Here is a 12,444-nt window from a genome sequence, read left to right as displayed (position 1 = left end):
ATGAAGAAGTGAATGGCAAAATCCAGAAGCAATAGTGAGTTGTATAAAAACCACTACAGTGAGAAGACCTCGTGGAGGTTTTTCATCGGGCCTTTAATCTGGCATCTAGGCTACGACTTCAAAGAGACTCATGAAGATGTATTAGATTGGATGAGCTATTTATCATTGTCTGTTTTTGTCAGTCCAAAGTTAAACTCAAATCAACTATTTTCAGATTAGCTGCATGTAACATCTGGTTTTTACAATCAACATAAATAATCCGTCTTCGGAATTAACCCTCTTAGAGCTGGGAGATATTTTATGGTGGATACCGTCTAAAGGTATTTTGATACCGTGCTAAATCAAATAAAAGTTCTTCAAATTGGACTACTTCACTGTCAGTTGTGTTGTGCAAAACAATCAGAAGAGAGAATTCCCATTTATATCCACTTAGAATTCATTTGTTGCCATCCTATGGTCATGTGCTACTCATAAAACATGAAGAACTTATATCATTCCGAAACATAAAATACCATCAAACACCGTCGTACCTCCAAAAATACAAAATACATTTTATTTTGTCCATATCACCCAGCCCGATCCCCTCTAATTCCCTGCTTTTTGTGTTCTGACATGATCAACATTTGTTCCAATCTAAAATTTTAAAGTGTTTCCCCAGACTTACTTTGATGCTCCCATTAGTTCTATAGTTAAAAATCTTTGGCTGTCCAGTCCCATTATGCTTGGTGGGGAGGAGTTGGAGGGAGTTATGGAGGTAGGGGACCTGGACAGGCACGGAAACAGCTGGCTCTTATTGAATGGAATGGGAAGCCGGAGACTATAGCTGGTGTAAGAGCTGAATGGGGATAATGCCAGGTTGTGTTCACACGCCCCCCTGCTGTTCCCACTCTCTTCCATGTGAGGCTTTTGGGATTGTTATGTAACTTCACTGAAAAAAAGGGAAGAGAGGCTGTCAAACAGTAAGAAAAATACATGTTTTTTTGCCCCCTTTTGAAGATGCTCACAGTTTTATTCAGTATTATCTTCTGTGCCTCTGTGAAAGAATTCCCAAACAATATTGTGAAGTGGGATCAGAGCCAGTAGTATTGAATATTGCGTAGGCCTTACAGTATGTTGCTGCCGAGGGGGGTTTGCGTAGTTTCTAGAGGCCCTCTTGGCCACAGAGACAAACATTTGCTGTTTTAAAACAAATTTCTTGCAGTTCTACACATTTAGCTATGGGGCAGATGGAACATGTTACAGTTTTAAAGCATTTTACAGTTTTAAAATATAGATGCAACATGTCAAGTATTGGTCCCATTTTTAATCAGGTTAAATAAATACTCACAAAAAGCTTATTTTGTTGAAATGTTGTGCATAAATTTGTTTACATTCCTGTTAGTGAGCATTTCTCCTTTGCCAAGATAATCCATCGACTTGACAGGTGTGGCATATCAAGAATCTGATTAAGCAGCATGATCATTACGCAGGTGCACAAGAATTTGGCGGTACGTCCAACCGGGCACACGACCACATGCAACCACACCAACCCACGACTTCCATATCCGGCTTCTTCACCTGCGCCAACCAGACAGCTGATGAAACTGTGTTTTCACAAACTGTCGGAAACCATCTGTGTGCTCGTTGTCCTCACCAGGGTCTTGACCTGACTGCAGTTCGGTGTCGTAATCCGACGTCGGTGGGTAAATGCTCACTTTCAATGACCAAGTGTGCTCTTCACAAATTAATCCCAGTTTCAACTGTACCGGGCAGATGGCAGACAGTGTGAATGGCATTGTGTGGGCGAGCGGCTTGCTGATGTCAACGTTGTGAACAGATTGCCCCGTGATGGGGTTATTGTATGGGCAGGCATAAGCTACGGACAATAAACACAATTGCAATTTGAATGCACAGAGATACCGTGACGAGATCCCGAGGCCCATTGCCATGCCTTTCATCACCTCATGTTTCAGCATGATAATGCACGGCCTCATGTCACAAGGATCTGTAAACAATTCCTGGAAGCTGCAAATGTCCCAATTCTTCCATGGCCTGCATGCACACCAGATACGTCACCCATTGAGCATGTTTGAGCATGCTCTCGATCGACGTGCGACAGCGTGTTCCAGTTCCCGCCAATGTCCAGAAACTTTGCTCAGCCATTCAGGGGGAGTGGGACAACGTTCCACATACCACAATCAACAGCCTGATAAATTCTGTACAAAGGAAATGTTGCACTGCATGAGGCAAATGGTGGTCCACTGGTTTTCTGATCCACGCCCCTACCTTTCTTTTAGAGCTATCTGTGTCCAACAAATGCATATCTGTATTCCCAGTGATGTGAAATCAATAGATTAGGGCCTAATTAATGTATTTCAATTGACTGAATTCCTTATGAACTATAACACCAGTCTCAACGTCATCAGTGAAGAGGCGACTCCGGGATGCTGGCCTTCTAGGCAGAGTTGCAAAGAAAAAGCCATATCTCAAACTGGCCAATAAAAGATGAAGATGGGCAAACAAACACAGACATTGGACAGAGGAACTCTGCCTAGAAGGCCAGCATCCTGAAGTCGCCTCTTCACTGTTGACGTTGAGACTGGTGTTTTGCGGGTACTATTTAATAAAGCTGCCAGTTGAGGACTTGTGAGGCATCTGTTTCTCAAACTAGACACTCTAATGTACTTGTCCTCTTGCTCAGTTGTGCACCGGGGCTTCCCACTCCTCTTTCTATTCTGGTTAAAGCCAGAATAGAATGAATAAGCAATGAGAAATGACAGTCCATCATTACTTTAAGACATGATGGTCAGTCAATCCAGGAAAATTACAAGGACTTTGACATTTCTTCAAGTGCAGTCGCAAATACCATCAAGCGCTATGATGAAACTGGCACTCGTGACAACCGCCACAGGAAAGGAAAACCCAGAGTTACCTCTGCTGCAGAGGATAAGTTCATTAGAGTTTCCAGCCTCAGAAATTGCAGCCCAAATTAAATTCTTCACAGGGTTCAAGTAACAGATACATCTCAACATCAACTGTTCAGAGGAGACTTTGTGAATCAGGCATTCATGGTATAATTGCTGCAAAGACACCACTACTAAAGGACACCAATCAGAAGAAGAGACTTGCTTGTGCCAAGAAACATGAGCAATGGACATAAGACCGGTGAACATCTGCCATGCCTTTATGTGACGCAGAGTAGGCGAGCGGATAATCTCCGCATTTGTGGTTCCCACCATGTAGCATGGAGGAGTTGATGTGGGGGTGCTTTGCTGGTGACACTGGCTGTGATTTATTTAGAATTCAAGGTACACTTAACCAACATGTCTAACACAGCATTCTGCAGCAATATGCCATCCCAACTGGTTTGCACTTAGTCCCACTATCATTTGTTTTTCAATAGAGCAGTGATGCAACACACCGCCAGGCTGTGTAAGGGCTATTTGACCAAGAAGGAGAGTGATGAGTGCTGCATCAGATGACCTGGCCCCCACAATCACCCGACCTCCACCCACTTGAGATGGTTTGGGGTGAGTTGGACCGCAGAGTGAAGGAAATGCCGCCAACAAGTGCTCAGCATATGTGGGAACTCCTTCAAGACTGATGGTGAAGCATTCCAGGTGTAGCTGGTTGAGAGAATGCCAAGAGTGTGCAAAACTGTCATCAAGGCAACGAGTGGCTACTTTGAAGAATCTAAAATATATTTTGATTTGTTTAAACACTTTTTTGGTCACTACATGATTCCATGTGTGTTATTTCATAGTTTTGATGTCTTCACTATTATTCTATAATGTAGAAAATAGTACAGATAAAGAAAAACCCTTGAATGAGTAGGTTTGTGCTGCTAAATGCACGTAGGGGAAGCACTCAGCTACATCGGACATATGGCCTAAAGCAACACTATCTTCTCTGCAGCTTTGTTGTTTTGTTTATTTATTTCTATCCAGTGTGTTTAGCATTCAGGTTGGGCTTCCCTGGGCACCAGTCCAGCAGCACTGGGCTGCTTCACGATCTAGGCCTTACAAACTAGCCTCATTAGCCACGAAGAGTAGGCTTGGTCAATTAAAATAAATCCCTGTTAGCACAGCTGCTTTGGTCAGCCAAATTTAGCTAGGGGAGCACTGTGTAGTCTGCCTCTCGCCTAGTGAACGGCGCTCTGTAGCCGCACATCTTGACTAATTATTTCAAGAGGAGGAATATTTTAATAGCAATTAATGAGCTGCGGGATTATGTGAGCCCCAATTTAAGTGCTCTGTCTGTGCATGAGCGCTATGAAGAATCCCCAAAGAAGTGAAGTACTGGATGACTGGCGGAATCAGTCCAGATGAGACCTGCCACCGGTTTGCACTGCAGTCTGGGGAGATCCTAGGGAATGGTCCTAGGTAGTCCTCGAGTTGTTGATTTGGTTTCTTACTCTCCTTTTGTGGTAACACTTTTTGGCAATACCAGTATACTGCATATGATTCCGTATACTGGTATTAAAACTTGTCATAAGCATAAGTATGGTTTTATCAAATCTGCTATTTTCAAACTTTTTATACGTTGACTAATAAAATATTATTATAGATGCTTGTAACATTATTGTAATACATTATACTCAATTCTGACCAAATTAGTAGTGTTTATCAGGCTTGTATAACAGCAGTTTTATAAATCCAGATGTTACATCTACTTTTTGAGTTTTTATATTTTGAATTTCAAATAGAGGGATTTCTGTTCCCTTTAGGATTTTCTGTCACATTTGATACCAGTCATTGGGCTGTATGACTGACGCTGATTGAAACACCTGTGTCTTCTGCATAGCTTCCGTCTCTTTCACGACGTTTCATCAGAAGGGGAGCAGAGCTGCCGACAGGCTTCTGCCGCTTCCACATCAAAGTGAGAGCTGCTTTACTTGCCATGCATCGCTCCCAAACTAACGACAGGAGGAGAGGGGGAGGCAGAGTGGGCAGGAGCGGAGGATATAGTTGGGCTACAAAACCAAATATTTCTCCTTTTAAGTGAGCAGAGTGTTGTCAGGCTTGAGATTTAGCTTTGGGAAAACAGTCGGCTACAATGTCTCAATTAAACTTGATGATGACTTTTATTTTTTCTTATTTTTCTCTACTCTGTTGCCAATAATGTTTTCTTGTGAATTTTACGATTTTGTGTGGGCTGCTCGAGGCTAGAACAGAGGACACATTATAATACATGGTGTTACTGGTAGTGCAGCTTTCAAGTTGTCACGTTTCGGTTAACTCAAGGTCAGATTTCCACCTTCATTAACTTTCATCTGACGCCTGTCACATTACTGTCACATAGTTGGCCTTGGAGCTGTGTTTTAAGTGTCTCAAGGTTTAGTGACAAAAACAGACCCAGGCTAGGTCAGCTGTTGGATATTCTCCATGTATGCTTGATGTGATGTGGTTTAGAGCTGCCTGGCTGCGCAGGATGATCTCCACCCTGTAATAGCGATAGTGTTGTCTGAAATGGCCTGTCCTTCTCCCCACTAATAGGCTGCACACAGTAGACACACAGCCTACCACGTGGTTCCAATTGGATCTGTGAGTCAGAGCATGGGGCTTGCAACACCACAGAGTTGTGGGCTTGATTCCAGCCAATGAGATACTGTCTTCACTAATGCCTAATGTTACCTTTTAGACCGAGTTATCGTACTAACACATGGCATGTTTTTTGTTTGTTCTTTTCTCTCCCCATTTAGTTACAATACCACGCTGGCTTGGCGTCCAGTCTTCTCAACCAGCAGTCACTCAAGCGCTCAGCTAACCAAATGGGGGCATCAGCCAAGAGAAGACCCAAAGTCCAGCCCAGTACCCTGGTGCTGCCACCACAGTGAGTACAGCTCCTCTTCATCCTGCTCACACATTTCCTTGATAGTTGGGAAAGAAGTGACTAAAAGATGAATGATCTCACTCCAATTTTTTTTTTCAGTTTATTGTTGTCATAGTCCCGAGGGATCAGATAATGGTAATAAAGTGGTGCATTGTCTTATTTTGTTTTCTTGGGCTGTAGACCTCTTGCTTTGACATGAGAGTGGGGGAAGGGCATGCAGAAAGTCTGGACGGATGGACTGAGGGATGACATCCCCAATGGATGATGAAACAGTAGGTGAAGGAAAGAGAACAGCGTGGTCCACCGCTGGCATAGCTGAAACACAATCTGAAATGCATTGTGTGTTGGGCTCTTATGGATAGTGTGGCATTGTACCCTGGTCTTAGAAATGTCCCACCTTTTTTCATAAATGTTTGTCAGTGTGCCTTTTGAAAGACATGGGCTACTCTTTTCATAATGTTATTTTACAGTGCAAGTTATTGTGCGACTTTTATATAATTTAAAGTCCTTCGGGTAGATGAGGTTTGTAGAATGTGTGGAAAAGGCACCTGGTGCACTGTTCTGTTCACCCTCACACCCCTTGTCAATAAAGAAAGATCCTCACAAAATGTCAGATTCACTGGGTTTGGGTGACATTTTCCCCCATATTTCCCATCTGGCATTTTAGAAGTTTTTGTCATGGGAGGTAGGGCCGGCGTCGCTCGGTAAAGTGTCTGCACTCTGGATGTAAAAGGAAATATCAATAGTGGAGAACAGGGAAGGCACGGCTGTCACTGTAAATCTTCCCGGAGCAGCTTCTCACTGGTCGGTTTCCTGCGTTGTGCAGGAGGGGTGACTCTGGGCTTTGGGGAACTCTAATGGCTCCGTACAGCACAGGAAGAGAGCGAGGTGAAGAGCGGAGCAAGGTGAAGCCAACCAGCGGCTCCTCTGTCAAACGTCATTGTCCTGATGAATTTGCCGTTTCTAAAAGGAGCACCCAGCGCATGAATTATGCAGCACAACCTTCATGCGAGGTGGCTTTTAAGTTTTTTTTGCATCCACCCTCCTGCATTGCCAGCTGTTTTCGTCCTGCGTTCTTCTATATGTACAGAAATGCCCCAGAAAGTGCACTGTGTAATTATGGTAAAAACAAATAAATGTTGTGGTCGTAAATGAATATAGATGATATGATATTGGGTTTATGCAGACACTTTAGCTACCAAGTAGTCAAGTCCTGAGTAGACACATTTCTGTTGGAGAGTAGATCAATGGCAGGCTATTAGAGATTGGCATATTTGATTGTTCAAGTCGAATCTGCTTTGTCAGCCTTGAAAACGATCTTGGTATAGGTATGGAGATACCAGGTTATACAATCTGATAGCCTATTAGTCCGACACTAGACACGTAATAGGTTTGTTATGCAGAAGTCGTGATCGAAGACTGGACGCTGAAGAGATTAACAGATAATAGAAGACATCGGACTGCTAACTAGCAGACATCATGCTAAGACATTGATGGTGATGTGGCTTTGGCATCAACAGATGCATACAGTATGGAAAGCGTCAGGAGTTTTGGGACACTTTTTGGGGCACTGTGTTTTTTCAGTTATTTCCAGCGTGATCCACTTGGGTTTTCTGCTGGTAGAAAATCCTAGGAAATGTTCTGTAACTGACACAAGCTGTCTCCAATCAATCAATGTCTGGTTGTTCATGTGTTTTGTGGGGGGACCGCCTAAGCCATGGGATGCGTAGCTCTGCGGATCTTAAGTGAAGTGGCAATATTCTATTAGTCTGAATTTGCCGAAACAGTTAACGGTCAGAACACTATCAATTAGGAATATCGCTAGCAACAACCGAATACGTTTTGGGGGAATTGCATACCTACAGTAGGAAAGAGAATATCTTTCTAATGATGTCAATTTTATTTCTCAACTCCTAATATCACACAAATTACACTCATTGGAGCAGCTTACTCTCACTGGAGTATCTGACCCGCGACTAGACTACCAGTGCGGCAAGTGCTGCTGGTAAGCTTTCTTGACTTGGACATGCAGAAGCAGTGAAAGGGTTTGGACACACCTACTCATTCAAGGGTTTTTCTTTATTTTTACTATTTTCTACATTGTCGAATAATAGTGAAGACATCAAAACTATGAAATAACACACATGGAATCATGTAGTGACCAAAAAAGTGTTAAAACAAATCAAAATATATTTTAGATTCTTCAAAGTAGTCACCCTTTGCCTTGATGACAGCTTCGCACACTCTTGGCATTCTCTCAACCAGCTTCACCCAGGGCAAGAAAAAGTTGACTACCCCTGCTCTATATGGAGTCATGCTGAATGTAATCAGCTAAACTGGCACGTTTTGACTGACTCTTGTCATGCATAAACCAACCTCCCTTAGACAGCTAGCCCCCATATCTGGATTAATACTGTCCTAAGTGGTCCAATTTGTAAGTCGCTCTGGATAAGAGCGTCTGCTAAATGACTTAAATGTAAATGATGTAAATGTTAACACATTTAGGTTATTCATCCATCTCTTTGAGCTGCTGCTCTGTTTATCCAGAGATGCAGTGACCAAATTAGAGCAGTTGTGCTCTCTATTGTTAAAAGACCAGACAAATTGATGACCACTAAGTTTGATAGCTAATCCAACTAACTGATATAAAATTATTTCTTGCTTTGGGAGGGTACCACTATAATAATATGGGGATATTGCCTGTGCTTCTGGAAAGTCACCAGGAAACTTTGCGCGGTGCAAGGTCACTTTGGAGTGACTCATGCTGGGTGTGTTGTCTGTTGGCCAACGGCGATCAGTTCGTCACTCCGGGGACACAGGCCTTTGTCCTTGGAGCATCGATTCAAAGTGGCGTTGTCAGCTTGGGCCTGCCCATTCCCATCAACAGAGAGGCTAAGCAGATCTATTAGGAGCAAGCCTGGAATTTGTGATTTTAGGGGCAAGGCCATTTGGCCTTCAAGAGGTGCCCAATCTGCCAGAGAACCAAGGCCATCTGCTAGGGCACCAAGGCCATTAAACCAAAATAACAAATTAAATGTATTTTTAAAATGTATGTGTATGTAAATGTACATGAATAATTTGCCTACATGTCAAAGTGTAGGTGATAGACTATGCGTATTGGCTACAGCATCTCATGTCCACACCGATGCTGACATGAGAGGCACCGGAAAATATAGCCAAAGTTTAATGAGACTTTTAATTACATATACTGTATATGTGCTAAACGCCAGTCATGTTTGATAAATATAATGTAGTATAATTAATATTAACGCCTAAATGCTTGATTGTGTCAACATACTTGAGGCACTGTTTGTTCCGATAAGAGAGAAATGACAGTGCTTGTTGTGTACCGCAACATCACCCACATTGCAATTTGAGCAGAGGCAGTCATCATTTTTAAACCATTTAACCATAAACATAATTGTTTAAAACCTGGATGTTTTTTTTATTTTAGGAGGCATGTCTTACCTTGTTTCAAAATAGCCTAGCCAAATTCCCGACCAAAGGAATGTTGATTTATTTTCTAATCACTTCCTCAAATGCCATTGAAAAAGTATTTCTCTCATGTTGTATTAGTTTTCAAATCAACTTTATTTTGTTGTCCATCAGCCAAAGACACAATCTTAGTCATATTAACAACCCATGCAAGTTGTTGCATCTTTAGATCTTCCTCTTTCTAAATTTCTAAAGGATATTTTCCTTTGTGTCCCATGAAACAGCTCACATTGGCAGTGCGCTTTTACAAACGATGATGTTTTCTCGCTAATTGCATTTTGTAACATTTGCGTGTATAGCCTACTATACATTGCTGCGCTTATAATGTGAATAAATAATAGTTTATCAGCATTTTAAGCTAAACGTCCTGATTTTGTTGCATCTGCGTCATTGCTTTAAAAATATATATATATGTGCAGTGGTTGTATGACTGTCCCAGAGTCTGTTAGGAATATTTATTTCTCACACAGAATGACAAGCTGACCAATAGAATAGGTCAACTGTTGTACTATGGGAGATAGTAGATTGGCATACGCTAGTGATTTTACTGTTTGTTACTCATCTTGTTGGCTGAGGAAAAGTAAATGTGGACAGTTCAGTGTGTGCCTCGGAATTCAATAAGAAGGATGCGCGCTGTTGCATCCCCGACGTGTCCAGTCTTCACTTGTACTTTGGAGTTGCGATGCCTGTGAGAACGACCCAATCACGTGACTGGCATTGGCTAATAAGAATTTCAATACTCTATCTGAGAGAGCCGTGTGAGTGAGAGCTGCTTCGGAGCACACCGAATGGCAACTGGGAGAAGGGAATTATAATTATTATATTCAGCCCAAGGGCACACCGGCCACTTTGGCCGCAAGGCATTTTTTTTTCAGGGGGCATTACAGCCACAGAAGGGGGGGCCGTTGATGCCGCCGGGAAATTGGCGGACTGATTAGGAGCCATCCCCACTGCACTTCTCTCTTAGGTCTGGCCCTGTCACAAGCATCACACAAACTCACAGGCCCCACTCGCATATTAACATAGGAGGTGGAACATTTCCCAAACACATGTAGAAGCCATTTTTCACATTGGTCTCTGAATGTAACATCCCGTTGTAACTGGGGTGATAACTTCCTAATGGTAGGGCTGTGACCGTCATGGAATTTCCGGTTATTTGTCAGGCGTATGACCACGGTCACCATTATAATAGAAAGGGGGAAAAAGTCCCCCATTCTCTCTTGTCCTCCGCTTCTAACTGCATGTTCTGCTGCAGACGTTGGGTTGAATGGGGAACGTTTTATCACGTTGTAAAGAATCAATTTTATTGTGGAAAATGACTCAACTGCACTTGTCATCTTTTTTAATGCCGGGCCATCCCATCTTCAGTTAGTTATTCGTTCCACAACACAACATTCTAAAAATGGGTAGTTTTTCCTCTTCTCGTCTGGCATTATATTGGCTGTTAAATGTAAAACAGGCTTACTTTTTGCTGCTTTTGGGTAAGCTTGTCGAAGTTGATTTAAAAAGTTATCTTTTTGGCTCAGTAGTCTAAGGTATTGCAACGCAGTGCTAGCTGTGCCACGATAGATCCTGGTTCAAATCCAGGCTCTGTCATAGCCGGCCGCGACCTGGTGACCCATGGAGCGGCGCACATTTGGTCCAGCGTCGTCCGGATTAGCGGAGGGTTTGGCCGGCCGGGATGTCCTTGTCCCATCGTGCGGGCCGGGCACATGCATGCTGACACGGTCGCGAGGTGTACTGTGTTTCCTCCGACACATTGGTGCGGCTGGCTTCCGGGTTAAGCAGGCATTGTATCAAGAAGCAGTGTGGCTTGGCTGGGTTGTGTTTCGGAGGACGCACGGCTCTCGCCTCTCCCGAGTCCGTATGGGAGTTGCAGCGATGGGACAAGACTGTAGCTACCACAAATAATTTCATATTCAAACATTTAAATTGAACAACAATTCCATGTGAATCCGATAACTCTGATGTGTAGACTTTCCACTGTAGAGTTTGTCTTCTTACCATTGATGAGAATGTCTCAGATGACAAACAAACTGACATCATATTCATTAAGTACCACCGCATATGTTCAATTGGTCAGATTACCAGAATATAGTTCATTTCCCCCCACCTTCTGATGTTCCCAGAATCTCTATGTTAACCAAGGTGTTTGCAAATGTAACATCAGTAGTGTAGAGAGAGGAAAAAGGGGGGGAAGAGGTATTTATGACTGTCATAAACCTACCCCCAGGCCAACGTCATGATAACTGACTTGATCAGACACCGTCCACTTCTTTTTTAATTCAGGTGATATTTGGATATATTTGTCATGCAGATTATACTATAATAATTCATAAATGTTTGAATTAGTGAATTAAGGCCTAGTCATTGGCATGCAGATGCTTGTTTGGCTCTGGGCATCCTGTTTCCGGTGCTGCATTGCGACACAGTAGAGTTGAGGAGGATGAAATTTCAGTCATCAGTGATCCCTGATTAGACTGAACAGCAAGTCAGACGGCTCTGATTTATCAGTATTCATCTCAGTGAGCCATGCAGTCACAAGCGAGGGAATATCTGACCACTCCTCATAATCAACTGCAACGTTTGCAGGTGTAAGAGAAATGTTAGGCTCCATCCCCAAACACTCTGGCAAGCTGATACCAGTCTGTCAGTTGTTGTTTGTCATCTCTCTTTGTTATAATTCGCCGTCATGAAACAGCGCTAGATCCGATTTGTCTTGGTACTCGCAGATCACTTTTCAAAGACTTTTTGACGGTTTTCACCTGCTCAGCGGCTCCTAATGGTAATCTGGAGCATTCACATTCAAGACACTCTTCACAGTGGATTCTTAAACTATGTAACATAACTTCCCTTTATGTCCATATTTCCTTAGAGTGTTCATTAACTTTGCATTTAAATTACAAGGTTAATACAAAGAAGCCCAAATGACTTGTAGATATTCTAAAGGGAAATTTCACTCACTTTTGCTGTTTTAAAAACAGTTTTTTGCTATTTTTGCAATTAGTCCACTGTTGATACAGTACCAGCATGTTTTGCATGTCACCAGTCAAGTTCTCATATGATGCAAAACACATCATCATGATGATGTGGCCAATGACACTTTGCTTCTTAAGTTCAATATCTTGACCCTGACTG

The 12,444-nt window shown here is 42.7% G+C and overlaps 1 protein-coding gene across 1 annotated transcript in view; it reads left to right on the top strand.

Moving 5' to 3' along the window:
• Positions 1-12,444, top strand: part of LOC135514375 (mediator of RNA polymerase II transcription subunit 27-like) — a 94,204-nt gene that overhangs the window by 30,338 nt on the left and 51,422 nt on the right. The window contains exon 3 of the mRNA XM_064937817.1: positions 5,681-5,811. Within this exon, the coding sequence (XP_064793889.1) occupies positions 5,681-5,811 (131 nt within the window). The remainder of the gene's footprint in view (positions 1-5,680; positions 5,812-12,444) is intronic.

This window comes from Oncorhynchus masou, chromosome 25 (assembly GCF_036934945.1).
Source record: "Oncorhynchus masou masou isolate Uvic2021 chromosome 25, UVic_Omas_1.1, whole genome shotgun sequence".
NCBI lineage: Eukaryota > Metazoa > Chordata > Actinopteri > Salmoniformes > Salmonidae > Oncorhynchus > Oncorhynchus masou.
The sequence above is the reverse complement of the archived record's forward strand: the minus strand, read 5'-3'. Positions and strand labels throughout refer to the sequence as shown.